Source organism: Hemiscyllium ocellatum, chromosome 4 (assembly GCF_020745735.1).
Source record: "Hemiscyllium ocellatum isolate sHemOce1 chromosome 4, sHemOce1.pat.X.cur, whole genome shotgun sequence".
NCBI classification, from domain to species: Eukaryota; Metazoa; Chordata; class Chondrichthyes; order Orectolobiformes; family Hemiscylliidae; genus Hemiscyllium; species Hemiscyllium ocellatum.
The window spans coordinates 59,469,249-59,483,460 of record NC_083404.1 but is presented as its reverse complement, the minus strand read 5'-3'; the positions used below and the strand labels follow the sequence as shown (position 1 = coordinate 59,483,460).

Sequence of the window (14,212 nt, the reverse complement as noted above, 5' to 3'; positions counted from 1 at the left end):
TGAACGATTCTCTGTCCACTAAAAGTATGGACAGTCTACACTGCCATGTGCCAGGACCAACACAACTTTCCTGAACTGCAATTTTCAAAATTGATTTAATGCAATTGTGAGTCTACTTGCAGCACACTGCAATGATTCAAGAAGGCAGCTTACCACCGCCATCACAAGGGCAACTAGAGTTGGACAATAAATGTTGGCCCAGCCAGCAATGCCCACATCTCACAAGTGAATTAAAAACAATTGATTGACTTACTCCATTTGTGTTTAATCAGAACACTATGCAACTGTAGTTCAAATGTCAACTATTTGCATTTGAACTCCCTTGAGATAAAGCCACAATTCCATTACTTGTTTTGTTTATTACTTGCACCTGTGTATTTTTTATTATTTTTTTCTCTGAATAGAGACCCCTAAATCATTCTGCTCTTTCACAGTTCAGAACTTTTCACCAATTAGAAAAATGAATGATCTCACACTTCTTCATCTGCCTTAGTATTGCCTATTCACTTAGTCTATCAATACCAATCTACCAATAACGATTTTGAGGTCCCTCTTATATATAACTTACTATTATCAGCAAACTTTTACGTAAGGATCTTTTCTTCCTTCATCTAAACCGCTGATAAATATAACAAACAACTAAGGCACCAGTCCACGTCCCAGAGGATCACCACAAGTCACATCCTAGCAATGTATCCATTGTTCTACTCTCCATCACATGCCTTATAACTATTTCCTTCATCATTTCAAAACGTTGCGTCCAATTCCATGAACTTTTTATACTGAGTTTCTTGTGTAAATTGTGGAAAATTATTGAATACCTTCTGTAAATCACAGAAGGAACCATGTTAGAGTGGTCAACATCCATAAGGAACTGCAAGGCATGTCAGTAATAATCAGTAAAATAGCAATCAGTTGAGAACTCCAGATTAGAAAAGGCAACACATTGAAGGACATACCCCCTTAGGAAAATAGGAACACAGGAACAGGAGTAGGCTGTTCAGCCTGCCTTATTCCTTAAAGCCTTTAATATTTTAAATGTATTTAAATATTCAAAAAAAAATCCAGCATTATAAGGTATTCATGAAATTATTTGCTCTGTAAGAAAATAATTATTTTCCACAGTGTTAAAATAGAAACATAAACCAAAATGCAGCTTTTGTGAATAATAGGAGTGTTAAAATCACTCCTTTTCTGCTATTTTAATGGAAGGAACTCAACAATTTATTTTAGTTAAGTAAAACCCCTCTCCCACAATGACATGTCTGCATTAAATATTGATCTCTTGAAAACAAGGTCATTTGTAATCTAAAATATCAGAAATTGTTTGAAATATGTTGCATATCATCTAAAAATGGGTAAAAATGGAACATGTTCATGTGTGAACTATTAGCAGAACTAAATTATAATATTTTGTTTCAATTATTGACTTACTCTTATCCTCATGAAGCTACTTCAAAATAAATGTTGATTGTTTAATGTAGCTATATTAGTACAGCATCATTTACATGTAATACCACACCTGCCTCTGGTCTGCTGTGGGTTAGATGCCTCACCGAGTAAAAAATGAGGTCTGCAGATGCTGGAGATCACAGCTGCAAATGTGTTGCTGGTCAAAGCACAGCAGGCCAGGCAGCATCTCAGGAATAGAGAATTCGACGTTTCGAGCATAAGCCCTTCATCAGGAATTCCTGATGAAGGGCTTATGCTCGAAACGTCGAATTCTCTATTCCTGAGATGCTGCCTGGCCTGCTGTGCTTTGACCAGCAACACATTTGCAGCTAGATGCCTCACTGAGTCAGCTTTATATTGTTAATGTATAATGCACTGTAGTTTAGGATCATTATAAGGTTTCACGTTACAAATTAGAATGATATATCTGAGATTAGGTTTCTTTGCAACATTTGATTGAAGTTTCGAGATATATTTTGTTGGCATATTTAAGATAACTGCAACATTCCAAGAAACAATATATTTGACTCTGAAGATCAGAATACAATGTTTTCTAAAGATGCATCTCAAAAGTATCAAAACTTTAAAAATTTTGAGAATAGCATGCAATTCTTCTAAAACCTGACAACCATTCATTCCTTGAATATTAAGCTATTTGGGGTTGGATCAACTTTTTGAAAGCACTTCACCTGATGAAAGAGCAGCGTCCCAAAAGCTTGTGGTTTTACGAAAGCCTGTCGGCCTATAACCTGTGTTGTCTGACTTCTGACCTTGTTCATCCCAATTCAACATCAACACTACCATATCATGTTATTTTTGAGAGATTGAGAACAAGAGATCATGAATAAAATTATGCATTTAACAACTTTAGAACGGGGGCATTCAAGGAGAATGTCAACTTTATTTTAAAGTGATGAAGAGAGAAACATAATCAATGTTCAAAATTAGATCAGGTTGGCGAACAAGGGAAAATATGTTGAAGTGATATGGGAACAACATAGGGTCACAGAGATGTACACCACAGAAACAGACCCTTCAGTCCAACTCGTCCATGCCAGCCAGAAATCCCAACCTAATCTAGTCCCACTTGCCAGGAAAAGTAATTAAAATATTTGCTCAAGGGGAGAGTAAACTTCACCATGGACTGTTTAGATTAATCATTTGTTTCCATGTTGTAACTTGGAACGTATATCTTCGTAAGATTTACAGGTGTCAGGGAATGAGATTGACTCATGAGAAAGTTTACGTGGAAGTGAAATGGAAAAAAAAGAGAAGGAAAGAAAAAATATCCGAAGGTAATAATAAATAAATATCCCTGTACCAATTAAAATCTCTAAAACTAGTGTTGGCCAGGAGTGGAATGAAAGAGTTGCAGATATTAAAATATTCAATAATATCTGTGTAATACTAGAAAATACTGGAAATACCCAGCAGATCCAGCCATGACAAAAATCAGTCCTTGCTGGATAAAAGTTCACCCTAGACTTCGGGCAAGGTGTTTCTGCAAGTTCTAAAGGTATGGGTCAAGAAAGACAGTGTCCTCTTATTAATAGGAAACTAGCAGCTAAGTTAGAGTCGTAAGTCAATGCAAAAATAGAAATGTAACCAACACTGTGGAATATTGAACATTGTGTAACATTTTCATTCAGGAAGGAGGTGTGTAATTTAGGCATTTAGGTATGTCCACAAAAAAAAAACAAAAAAAAACTGAGGATGCTGGAAATCAGAAACAAACATATAAATTCCTGGAAAATATCAGCAGCATCTGTGGAGCGAAATCAGTTACCATTTCGGGTCCAGTGACCCTTCTTCAGAACTGGGTGTGTACATATGCAGTTAAGTTTAAATGGGAGTCAACCAGTTGACTTGGGCTTGTGTCTTTTCTATGTGGCTTGCTGTCTCTTCCCTGTCCTACAAAGTGTATGAAAGGGTGAGGTTTCACTGTTTTCCCACCTCTGATGACAGATTTATTTGCTTTCTCTCTAGATATTGCCAGAAATGCTGAGTACTTCCAATATTGAACTGTTTATACCTATTATATACATTTTATAATTCACATGTACAATGTGGGCATCGCTTGCTAGACCAGCAATTACTGTTCATCTTTAATTGCCTTTGAGATGTTGGTAGTGAGCTGCCTTCTTGAACTGTTGCAGTCCACGTGGTGTAGATACATATTCAACACCATTGGGGAGAGAATTCCAGGATTTTGACACAGCTACACTGAAAGAATAGCAATACATTTCCAAGTCAGGATGTTGAATGATTTGGAGTGGAACTTGCAGTTGGTGGTAATCTGCCCTTGTCCTTCTAGATGGAAGTGGTGGGTTCGGAAGATGCTGTCTAAGATGAATGCCATCAGTGCATTTCTGGACGGCACACAACTCCATCAAGAAACACCCTGGTTGCTGTCTTTCGCATGAGTCTTCATTTCAAATCGGAAACAAAAGACTAGTTTGGAGCGTTGACCATGCCAAATGTGAATACCTCCATTATCCGCCCAGTGGACCAGGCCCGGTCTCCATGACGACGCAGCCGCTGCGGGGCGTACGGTTGAGCGCATGCGCCGAATTGGCCAGGCTCAGCCTCTTCACAAGCAAAATGGCAGCGAGTGTACCGGGAAAGGTGGTGCATGTTGTGTTGTTGTTGTGGGGAGGTAAGTGTCGTGCGGTGTGGGCTTGTTCTTTCCACCTCTACTGAATCATTACTAATGTTTTTACATTAAAAGAAGACGAGTGATTATCCAAGATGTGAGTCCCTTCGAGTGTTATCTGACCAGATGTGTTTTTGTCTCTCTGTTCTGTTGCAGTTACAGCCTTCCGGAGCGTTGCGGTCTCTTCCTTTGCCATAGATCTCGATGAAACGTAAGTAACACCGAGTTGATGACTGTATGTGATCCCTCAGCGTTTCTCACGCTTCGCGCTAGCGTTGAGGAAAATAGTGCTTTTTCATTCGATAGGCTGAAAAACAACCCGAGTCCACGTGCATTTGTCAGGAATGGGATGAATATGGTTGTTAACACAGTGCATTTTTTTTCTTACCAGAGCGGAATGCTTATATATTTGTCCCACATATAAGGGAGGTGTTGCTCCCAAACTCTTGAAGATATGATAAGTGATTTTTCAGTTTTCCTTAGATTGTAAGCAAGGCCCGAGCCTTTAAAAGTGACAGGTGACGTTGCTATTGGAAAGAACAAATTGTTACGATTGTCTAATTCTAAGGGTTTGCTCAGCTTTGAGTCTGACAGACCACGCGTGTTATACGATAGTTTAGTGCTTGATTTTCATTCTGCCGATGTAATTGTCGTTATTACAGCAAGCTGTGTAAGTATGGACTTTTAGCATTTATGTTTATAAGACAAAATCGTATTCAGATCTGTGGACCTGCTGTAGTCAAGTTTGTTCTCCATAATTGTGTGAAATTCCTCTTAAAATTAGTTTTCTCCACCCACCAACCCCACCCCCCAAGCCTAGTTAGTGCAAACGCACTGTTTCTGTAATGAACATACTATTTATACATTGTATAGTTTTCATAGATTATGGAACATAATAATTTAAGAATTTTGATATTTTACAACTGGAGAGGTAAATGGGAATAGCTGCAGGTACTTTTTTAACACATTGAAACTGTGCAGGTCAAGTGTGCCTCCAGGTACATGTGCTGACTTTTTGTAAATTGCCTTTACTGGACAGTAAATGATTTGTATGAGTGTTTGTATAAAGTTGCAATGATTCAAGCTGGGAGACTATTTGGTTCTTATGTTTGTTGGAAATGAGCAGCCTCTTTTATACTAGCAAGAAACCAAGCTACTTTTGCTGTTAAAGAACATACATCTGAGCTAAAGTTCAAAATGAAAGTGCTGTTAATACACAATTTATATTTTCTTTAAAATTATATTTCTGCTGACAAGATTAGAGATGGTTCTACCATTATCCATCTGTTGGCTAGATTACTGTGGCTAGTTGTAATATTCAAACTGATGCTGTAGCTGAATTAAAGTTTATCTCATTTGTACCACAGTGATTTTGAATCACATTAGGCACCATATCACCATATCATTGGGTGTTGATGACACCATTATAGTTTTCAAGGCTTTCCTTGTATATTGCTTCAAACAACCAAATCAGTTGAGGATTTTAGAAGATATTTTAAATAAGCTGCATTTTCTTTTGAACAGCAATTGAGTTGTAAATGTCATTTTCTAAAAGAGAAGCTGTAGATGGGAAAGAACCAAGAAATACCACAGATATGTCATGCTTTACAAATACAGTTGAATTCTTTGGACTAAATCATCTGCAAACATGAAAAATGCAGTAAAATGTGAGTTGGACTCTTTGGTAATGTCAATGAACCTGTTCGTGTTCAATGATTATGACTGTTTGAAAACTGACAGCAATGTCTATGGTACGTACAATTAAATGTGGCAGCTCAGAAGATGCTGTGTGATTATACAGTTTTGTCCACGGCAGCTTACCATTTCTTTAATGGCTTTTATCTGTGCTCCTCTAATTTAGCCTATTGTACACTCCAACATTAGTTGCGATCAAAGTTGCTGAGGCTTCAAGCTTTGGAATACCCTACCTGCCCTTTGTTGCCTCTTTATCTTGCTTTTCTCCTTTAAAGGAGAAAGTGAGGTCTGCAGATGCTGGAGTATCAGAGCTGAAAATGTGTTGCTGGAAAAGCGCAGCAGGTTAGGCAGCATCCAAGGAACAGGAAATTCGATGTTTCGGGCATAAGCCTGATGAAGGGCTGACTTGCTGCGCTCTTCCAGCAACACATTTTCAGCTCTTTTCTCCTTTAATCACTGTTTTTAAAATCTTCCTCATTGAATAAGCTTTTGTTCACCTGACCTAATGTCTTGTGGTTCACTTTTGTTCTATAATGCTTCTGTGAAGTGTCTAGAGACAGTGTTTTTAACATAAAATATATTTAGCTCATTATTTCAGCCAAATAGCCTCAGTGGCCCTCAAAACTTAATTTTATACTTGTTGAATATTATATTGTTCCTTTTTTTTTAAATGTGAAATGTAAGATTTTTAGTCACTCACTCATTTTGTTATCTGAAAAGCCTAAACAGTAAACAAATTCCATCATTCTATTTTTCTGGTGGTGGAAAAGACACAGGTCAGGTAGGATCTGAAGAGCAAGAGAGTTGACATTTTGCATCTAACCCTTCATCTGGACTGGAAATGTGGCTCAGAAATAGATTGAGGGGTGGGACGAGGGAAAAGATGGGGTAGTGATAGGTGGACAAAGGTAGCATGTGATTGTGATAAATAGGTGGGAAGGAAGTTAGACAGGTACGTCAGTTCAAGAGGGTGGTGCCGAGTTCGAGGGTTGAATCAGGGATGGGTTGGGGAGATTTGGAAAGTGGTGAATCCCAGTTGGATGCAGTAAATGAGGTTCAAGGATATGCAAGAAAATCTCTGCCAGATTTGGAATGTTCCTTTGGGGCGTTGGATGGGGATGAGGGGGGAGGTGTGGGTGCAGCATGGGAAGAGGGGTGTTAGTGGGAAGTGTGGACCTAACAAATGAATCATGGAGGATTTGGTCCCTCTGGAATGCGAATAGAGGTGAGGAGGGAAATATATTTTTGATGGAGTCTGACTGTAGATGGCGAGGATGATACATTGGATTTGGAGATTAGCGGGGTGGAATGCAAGGTCCGGGGGATTCGATCCTTGTTGTGGTTGGTGGTGTGGTTCGAGAGTGGAAGTGCAAGAAATGGAGAAGTTGCAATTGAGGCGTTCACACTCCCTACCAAACCCTTCTCCATCCCTGACACCTTTCCTTGCTAGCATATCCTCGAACCTCACTTACTGCATCCGTTGCTCTCAATGTGGTCTCCTCTACATCGGAGAGACCGAGTGCAAACTCATGGAATGGTTTAAGGGAACGTCTCTGGTCCATACAGACCAACCAACCCCACTTCCTGGTAACCATCCATTTCAACTCTACCTCCCACTCCTCAAATAATGTGTCCATTTTGGGCTGCCTCCACTGCCTAAACGAGGCAAGCCACAAACTGGATGAAGAACACTTCATCTTTTGCCTCAACAACCTGTAACCACACAGCCTCAACACTGAATTAACCACTTTCAAATCTCTCCAACCCATCCCAGATCCAACCCTCTGACTCAGCACAGTCTTCTTGACCTGACCTACCTATCCATCTTCGTTTCTACCTATTCGTACCACACTTCCCACTGACCTATCACAGTCACCTGCTATCTTTTGTCCACCTATCACCATCCCACCAACCTATCCCCATCTCTCTCCGCACCCCCCCATTTATAGCTCATCCCCCTTCCGCCTCCCCAGACCTGATGAAGGGTTATGCCTGAAACATCAGCTTCTTGCTCCTCAGATGCTGCCTGACACATTCAAGCGTCACACTTTGTCGTCTCTGACTCTCCAGCATCTGCAGCCCTCACTCTCTATTTCTCTGTTAGTTGTCTGTGAGAATATTTCAATGTAATTGGCAGCTTATCTTGATGTCATTACTTTTGCTGGATGTCTGCTCATTCCTTTGGCATGATGCTAGAAACACAGAGGAAGAAGCCGATGGCATAGTATTAGTATATAATTGTGGCAGTTTTCTTCAAGATCAGCTACTTGACTGGGTAGGTTAGCTCATTTTGTTTGACAACTGGTTTGCAGAATGAAACAGACCAGGTTCAGTTCTTGTACTGAGGTCACCATGAAGACCCTGCCTTGTCAATTTAGCCTCTCTCAATATGCAGTACAACCTCATTATTTCACTTTCAAATCATTCATTGACTGTGGCCCTAGTTCTCATAGTATCATGAATTTCATCCTAAAGTTATGAGCCAAGACTGATGTAGGACCATTAGAAATGCAGATCCCTAGAAGGCCAACCAGATCAGTGTCAATGTTAATTTGAGAGTAGGTAATGTTCATTGGACTTTATATCTAATAGTGAGCGGGAAGTTGACTTCCGGACAAAGCAAGAGTCCAGAAGGAACAAATTGAAACTTGTCTTTATGCTAATTTATAGATTTACAAATTGTGAAATCGATAATACTGAGGACGAATATGATGAGGATGAACAACAAGAAAATATTGCTTTGGTAACAAAAGATTTAAGTGGATCCAAGAGCTGATTTATTCAGTAATTGGCGCACCTCAATAGCGTATGGTTTGTGTTGATGGGAATCCACGGGCAAAGCAGACAAAAATAGGGTCAAACAATAATGAAAAGACCTACCTGTTTTCAATTCAGGAGTGACAATCATGACCACCTTTTAAAGAGAAAGGTTTACCCTGGTGAAATTTCAGGTTTGCATTACTCCACCTGAACTGATGTCATCCAGAGTGATGTATCATTATTTTGGAGGAAGTCTTCAACGAGAATCATGAAAGTTTGATGAAGCATTTGTATTCAGTAAATCAGTAAGTTTGCAATTCATGGGATCCAGACATTATTGTATTCATTGAAAACTGGGATTTCTCGTCAAGAGATCCAAGAAGTATGCAAGTTATCTCGCTGAGCTGGAAGGTTTGTTTTCAGATGTTTCGTCACCATGACTAGGTAACATCAATAAGAATTTCCGGTGAAGCACTAGTGGTATGTCCCGCGTCTATTTATAGGCCTTGGTTTCTTAAGGTGGGTGATGTCATTTCTGTTTTTTTTTCTCTCAAGGGAAGAAAGATGGGATCTAAATCAATGTGTTTACTGATGGAGTTCTGGTTAGAATGCCATTCCTCTAAGAATTCTCATGTGTGTCTTTGTTTCATCTGTGCTAGGATATGTGTGTTGTCCCAGTCAAAGTGGTATCCTTCTTTGTCTGTCTATATGTACGGAAACTAGTGATAGTGGTTCGTGTCTTTTGGTGGCTAGTTGGTGTTCATGTATCCTGGTGGTAAGTTTCCTGCTTGTTTGTCCGATGTAGTGTGTGTTTTTTTTTTACAGTTCTTGCATGGTATCTTGTAAATGATGTTAGTTTTGCTGGTAGAATCTAATGGATCCTTTACGTTCATTAGTTGTTTTTTAAGTATGTTGGTATGTGTGTGGGCTATCATGATGCGAAGGGATCTGAGTAGTCTGGAAGTCATTTCTGATATGTCTTTGATGTAAGGTAATGTGGCTGTAGTTTTTGGTTGTTGTCTGCTTGTTTGGGTTTATTTCTGAGGAATCATCGGATTTTGTTTATTGGATACCTGTTTTTCTTGAAAACGTTGTGTAGATATCTATCTTTTGTTGTTTTTGTAGTTCTTGGGTGTTGCAGTGTGATGTAACTCATTGAAATAATACCTTGATGCAGCTCGGTTTGTGGGTGTTGGGATGATTGCTTCTAAAGTTAAGTATTTGGTCTGTTTTGTTTTTCTGTAGACACTGGTTTGGAGCTCTCCGTTAACTGTAAATTCAACTGTCAGACCGAGGAATGGGAGTCTGTTGTCATTCTTCTCTTTTGTGCATTTTATGCCTGTCAGGATATTGTTGATTGTGTTGAATGTTTCCTGTAATTTGTTATGTTTTGTAATGACCAAAGTGTCATCCAAAGGTTTCACTGTCTTCTGCAGATAGGTGTCTAGCTCGCAATAAGATTCTGTATAGCCATAGATCTGAAGAATTAGGACAAAGATTAAATGCTAGTGACATTCTTGTAGATATGTAGACCAGATTTAACACATTGGTGATTAAGCTATAAAGACAATTGTCATGGCATGGCCTTGGGTCACTAATAAAGGTGAGTTTGTGAATTCCAAATTTCAGAATGTGTCAGGCATACTGCTGTGAAAAAGCCCATTTATCAACAGCTTTTGCAAACTAAATCATGCAATAACCATTTTTTTAATTGTTTGCCACCATCTAAATACATTATGCCAGTAGAAAAGCATTCATTAAAACTGAGGGGTCAGTAAAAATTAGTGCATTGATACATTACAACAGACCATCAGGGGAAGAGTTTACTAAAAGAAAGAAGGGCACAGGAATGGAAAGGGCAGGAAAAATTATTGGATGTGACAGAAGAACGTAAATAACATGATGGGAATCAGATGATAAATGCTCATTCATCACGGGTAGTGGAAGTGAGTTATGAATTTTCAAATTCTGTGAATGTGGGAGAACTTGTTGATGAAGTACGTTGTACAACTCATTGACATTTGAAGTACAATTTGAAATCAAAAGGCCAGGATTTAAAAGCTCAGGAAGAGCATGCTGATACATGTGCTTATAATTTGTTAATAGTTTAACTTCTCAAACCAGTGATTTCATGGTGGGTGTCAAAACAAAAGCTACTTCTTCAGTCACTGTGGTAACGTCACTGCCTCTGTGCCAGAAGGCCTGGGTTCAAGTTCCACCTACTCCAGAGTTGACATAGCATTTTTGTTTCTATAAAAAAAGAGCTGGGTTTGTGTTTAGGTGGTGGGATTATAATTGTTTTTAAAACTGCTATAATTAGCAGCTTGGGTGCTTTATTTTCGTTATCAACAGCATTTTAATTTAGTCCACTCATTTGTTTCTCCTTTCCAGCCCTTGCTTGATTTTTGTTTTCTTAACTGGTGGATAGTGTTCATACTTAGTATTGATTGGGTGTATTGTCCAGTTAATGGATTACTGCAGTTAAATAATATGCATTTATAAAAAAGAGCAGGATAGTTCTTGACTACCTGTCTCTCTTTTGCAATTATGTCCTCACTGGATGCCCTTGGAAAGGGAGTGCATGGTATTCATTGATAAACTTGAAGCTTTTCAAGATAGGTGGGCACCATGGGGAGAAATTGGATGTATCATTGTCCTCTCATCCCTCCTAATGAAATTTAGATTTTGTATCTCCGACCCTGTCCATTTACCGGTGTTTGGTTTTTAGTCATTGTCACAAAGCCTGTGCGCAGTTTTTGCTATGTGTAAGTTTAGTGATTTGGGATTATTGTAAACAAGAGCTGACATTTTTGTTGGTTGTGTGCTTTATTTGTATTTGTAGTGCCCTCATAGTTCAGAAGCCCAGGCCCTGCACTGGGATCATGGTTACAAAGACCATTATGGAAGCTGGTGGAATTTAAGTTCAAGTCTTAGTATTGGTGGCCATCAGTAAACTACTTTGCTCCCATGCTTAATATTTCCATCGTTGATTTGCTGCAGTGCTTCAACAAAGTTCAAAGCAAATTGGAGGAACAACATCCCATTTTCTGCCAAGGTGACTTTAACGTCTCTGGACTCTTATGGTAACAGAATTCAACCTCTGCTATTGCATAGTCTCACTGATAATCAGCAAGTAAAAATATTTTTTTTAAAGGGGGAGAGGGCTAAGCATAGAAAAAACCTAAATAAACTTTGAAGTGAGAATTTTAACTAAAAATGCTTTTTGCTTTCTCCATAACATTCTCTTTTATCTGAAAAGACAACAATTGCAAAGTAAGCAGCAAGTTTTTATTTCAACTTTATTCTTTCATGGGATTTGGGCAATGCCAGTAAGACCAATGTTTGTTGCTCTTCCATAATTATCCTTGAAGTGAATGTCTTGCTAAGTCAAGGGATAGTTTAGAATCGGAGCATGTAATGGATCTCGAGTCAAATATAAGCCAGATAAGGCAAGAACAACCGATGGTCCTCCATAAAGGACATTCATGACTACTTGCATTTTTACAACGATTACTGCAATTGATTTAAATTCAACTGTCTGCTGTGATGGGATTTGAATGAATGTCCTCCTGGTAATAGTCTTAAGCCTTGATATGATCACTGTGCCACTCTATAGCAGTATGAATGACATCATTTAGTTGAAAAATTGATGTCAGAGGATATTGGCGGGAAAATGCATTGGGAATTTACAAGCACAATGATGGGGATGAAAGGATATGATTGTAAGCTTATTTTTTTAAAAAAAGGCTGTTTTCATAGTTTGCAGAAGCATCGTAAACAAGTGTTTGAAAAGATTAAAGAGTACAAATAAAACATTTCCTAAACTTTTTGGTGAATGGGTAACAGTAATTTTTTTTAGGATTATTACAGGGGCTTGTTTAGAAGAGTTGCAATTTATCCTTGAGTACTAAAATGAATTATTGTTGATTCAGCATCAATTGCACTACTTAAGAGGGAGCTTAAATCGACATTTTGGGGAAAATGAAAGATACAAGGAGACAACTTAAGTATACTGTAATTAGAATGGGTAGTGCTGGTCGGGTAGGCCCAGTAGATAGAACTCTTGTTCACTAAACGGTAATTCTACCTTTCTGTGCTTTTGTGAGGCTGTTCGAAACAAGACTGTATCTAACAGTGCTTAGGTTCCCATTAACTTTCTCATGATCTGCAAATGGTCTTTGGAATAATCTATATTTTTGCATTTAAAAACTAAAACCAGTTTTGTTTTATTATTTTGGCTGCAGACTCTCAGACTAGATCTATAATTCTAGCCCTTGATAAGACAGCAGTCATGTAAATGCCCACTTCCGTTTCCCAATTCCAAGATATCCAGAATCCATTCTAAATAACCAACAGTACAAAAGTGATTTACAATGTATAAATCAGCTAAACAGGTACGTTGTTGACTTGGGATTTTCTAGAAACTTTTAATCCACCTGTTCAGACATGTTATAATACGTACCTGGGCCAATTGGGGCTTGAAATCAGGCCTTCTAGCCTAGATACAGGTGTTTAAGGTATTATGTATATATTGTAGTTGAACATGACAATAATTGGTTGCAATGCTGAAGGCATGGTCCATTTCTCCATGTATTACCAGCAAAGGCAGCAGTTCCCATACTGTGGGTCATAGCGATTGCTTCCTTCAAAACAGCAATAGTGACTGTACAGAGATTACCTAACCTGGAGGCACTGATGGGACAGCTCTAGGCCCACTGAATTGAATCTATCAGTTCAGTGATAGGTTGGCTGATGTGAGCACAAAGTATTCTTTAAGCTCGAAAGCACATTTTTGACAGTGGTATTGAGTGGACTTTAATCATTTGGTATAGAATAATAGAACGAGTGTAACTCAGTACTGACTGTAGGTAAAAACAGGCAGGTCTTGTGGCTGATCCAGGAAGTTGAGTAACAACTTGAAAATTTGTTTATGCTTTTGTGTGACTGTTGTACAGGGACTTTACCACAAGTTGGTGATTCTGCTTCATAGACACTGGCAAATGAGAAAAAATTGGAGAAAAGGGCTGATTGCAATGTGTCTGGAGTCAAAGAGAGCAAAATAATTATATGGGCTGGAGTATGGGGGAAGGATGGCTTTATAACTGTGTGGGAGGAGACTTGCACTGGTTAGAATGTGGAGGGGGAAAGAAGACGAGTTCATTGTTGTATGTGTATCGGCAATGGTGGGATGTGAGGCCTATTACAATGTCTGAGCTAGTGGCTGAGTGTCAAGTTATGTGGCATAGCTTCTTTAGAGATTAGCAGTTCTTGGATTTCTGAAATAGAAAATTAGAAAGGAAAGATTTGATATAAGGAGGGAAGTGGAATAGAATGCAGGTAGTCCAGGGTGGCTTGCACTTCATTTCTGACAGCTGTGCATTAAACTGGCAGCACTGATCGCTCTTGGGTAAACACAGCAATAATTCTTCAAATCAGATAGCAATGCAATATTTGTACGTAGCCGGCCTATGTAGGAATGGGTATGACCTAATGTGAATGGTTCTTCCCCACCAACACCCCCAACATCTCCTGTCATGTGAAAATTGAAGCAAACTAATATTTAAATATGTGTTCAATAATAGATTTAGATTTTGTTTTAATGTGTTCACAGTATAAATATTTTTAACTGCTAAATTTGGTTATATATAAACA

The 14,212-nt window shown here is 38.7% G+C and overlaps 1 protein-coding gene across 2 annotated transcripts in view; it reads left to right on the top strand.

The window, feature by feature from the left end:
* Positions 1 to 4,048: 4,048 nt before the first annotated feature.
* LOC132813898 (protein disulfide-isomerase TMX3-like) overlaps positions 4,049 to 14,212 on the top strand; it is a 143,231-nt gene continuing 133,067 nt past the window's right edge. For both annotated transcript variants that reach the window (XM_060823293.1, XM_060823287.1), the window contains exons 1-2: positions 4,049 to 4,108; positions 4,262 to 4,316. In XM_060823293.1, coding sequence (XP_060679276.1) covers positions 4,054 to 4,108; positions 4,262 to 4,316 — 110 coding nt within the window. In that variant the 5' untranslated portion in view covers positions 4,049 to 4,053. The remainder of the gene's footprint in view (positions 4,109 to 4,261; positions 4,317 to 14,212) is intronic.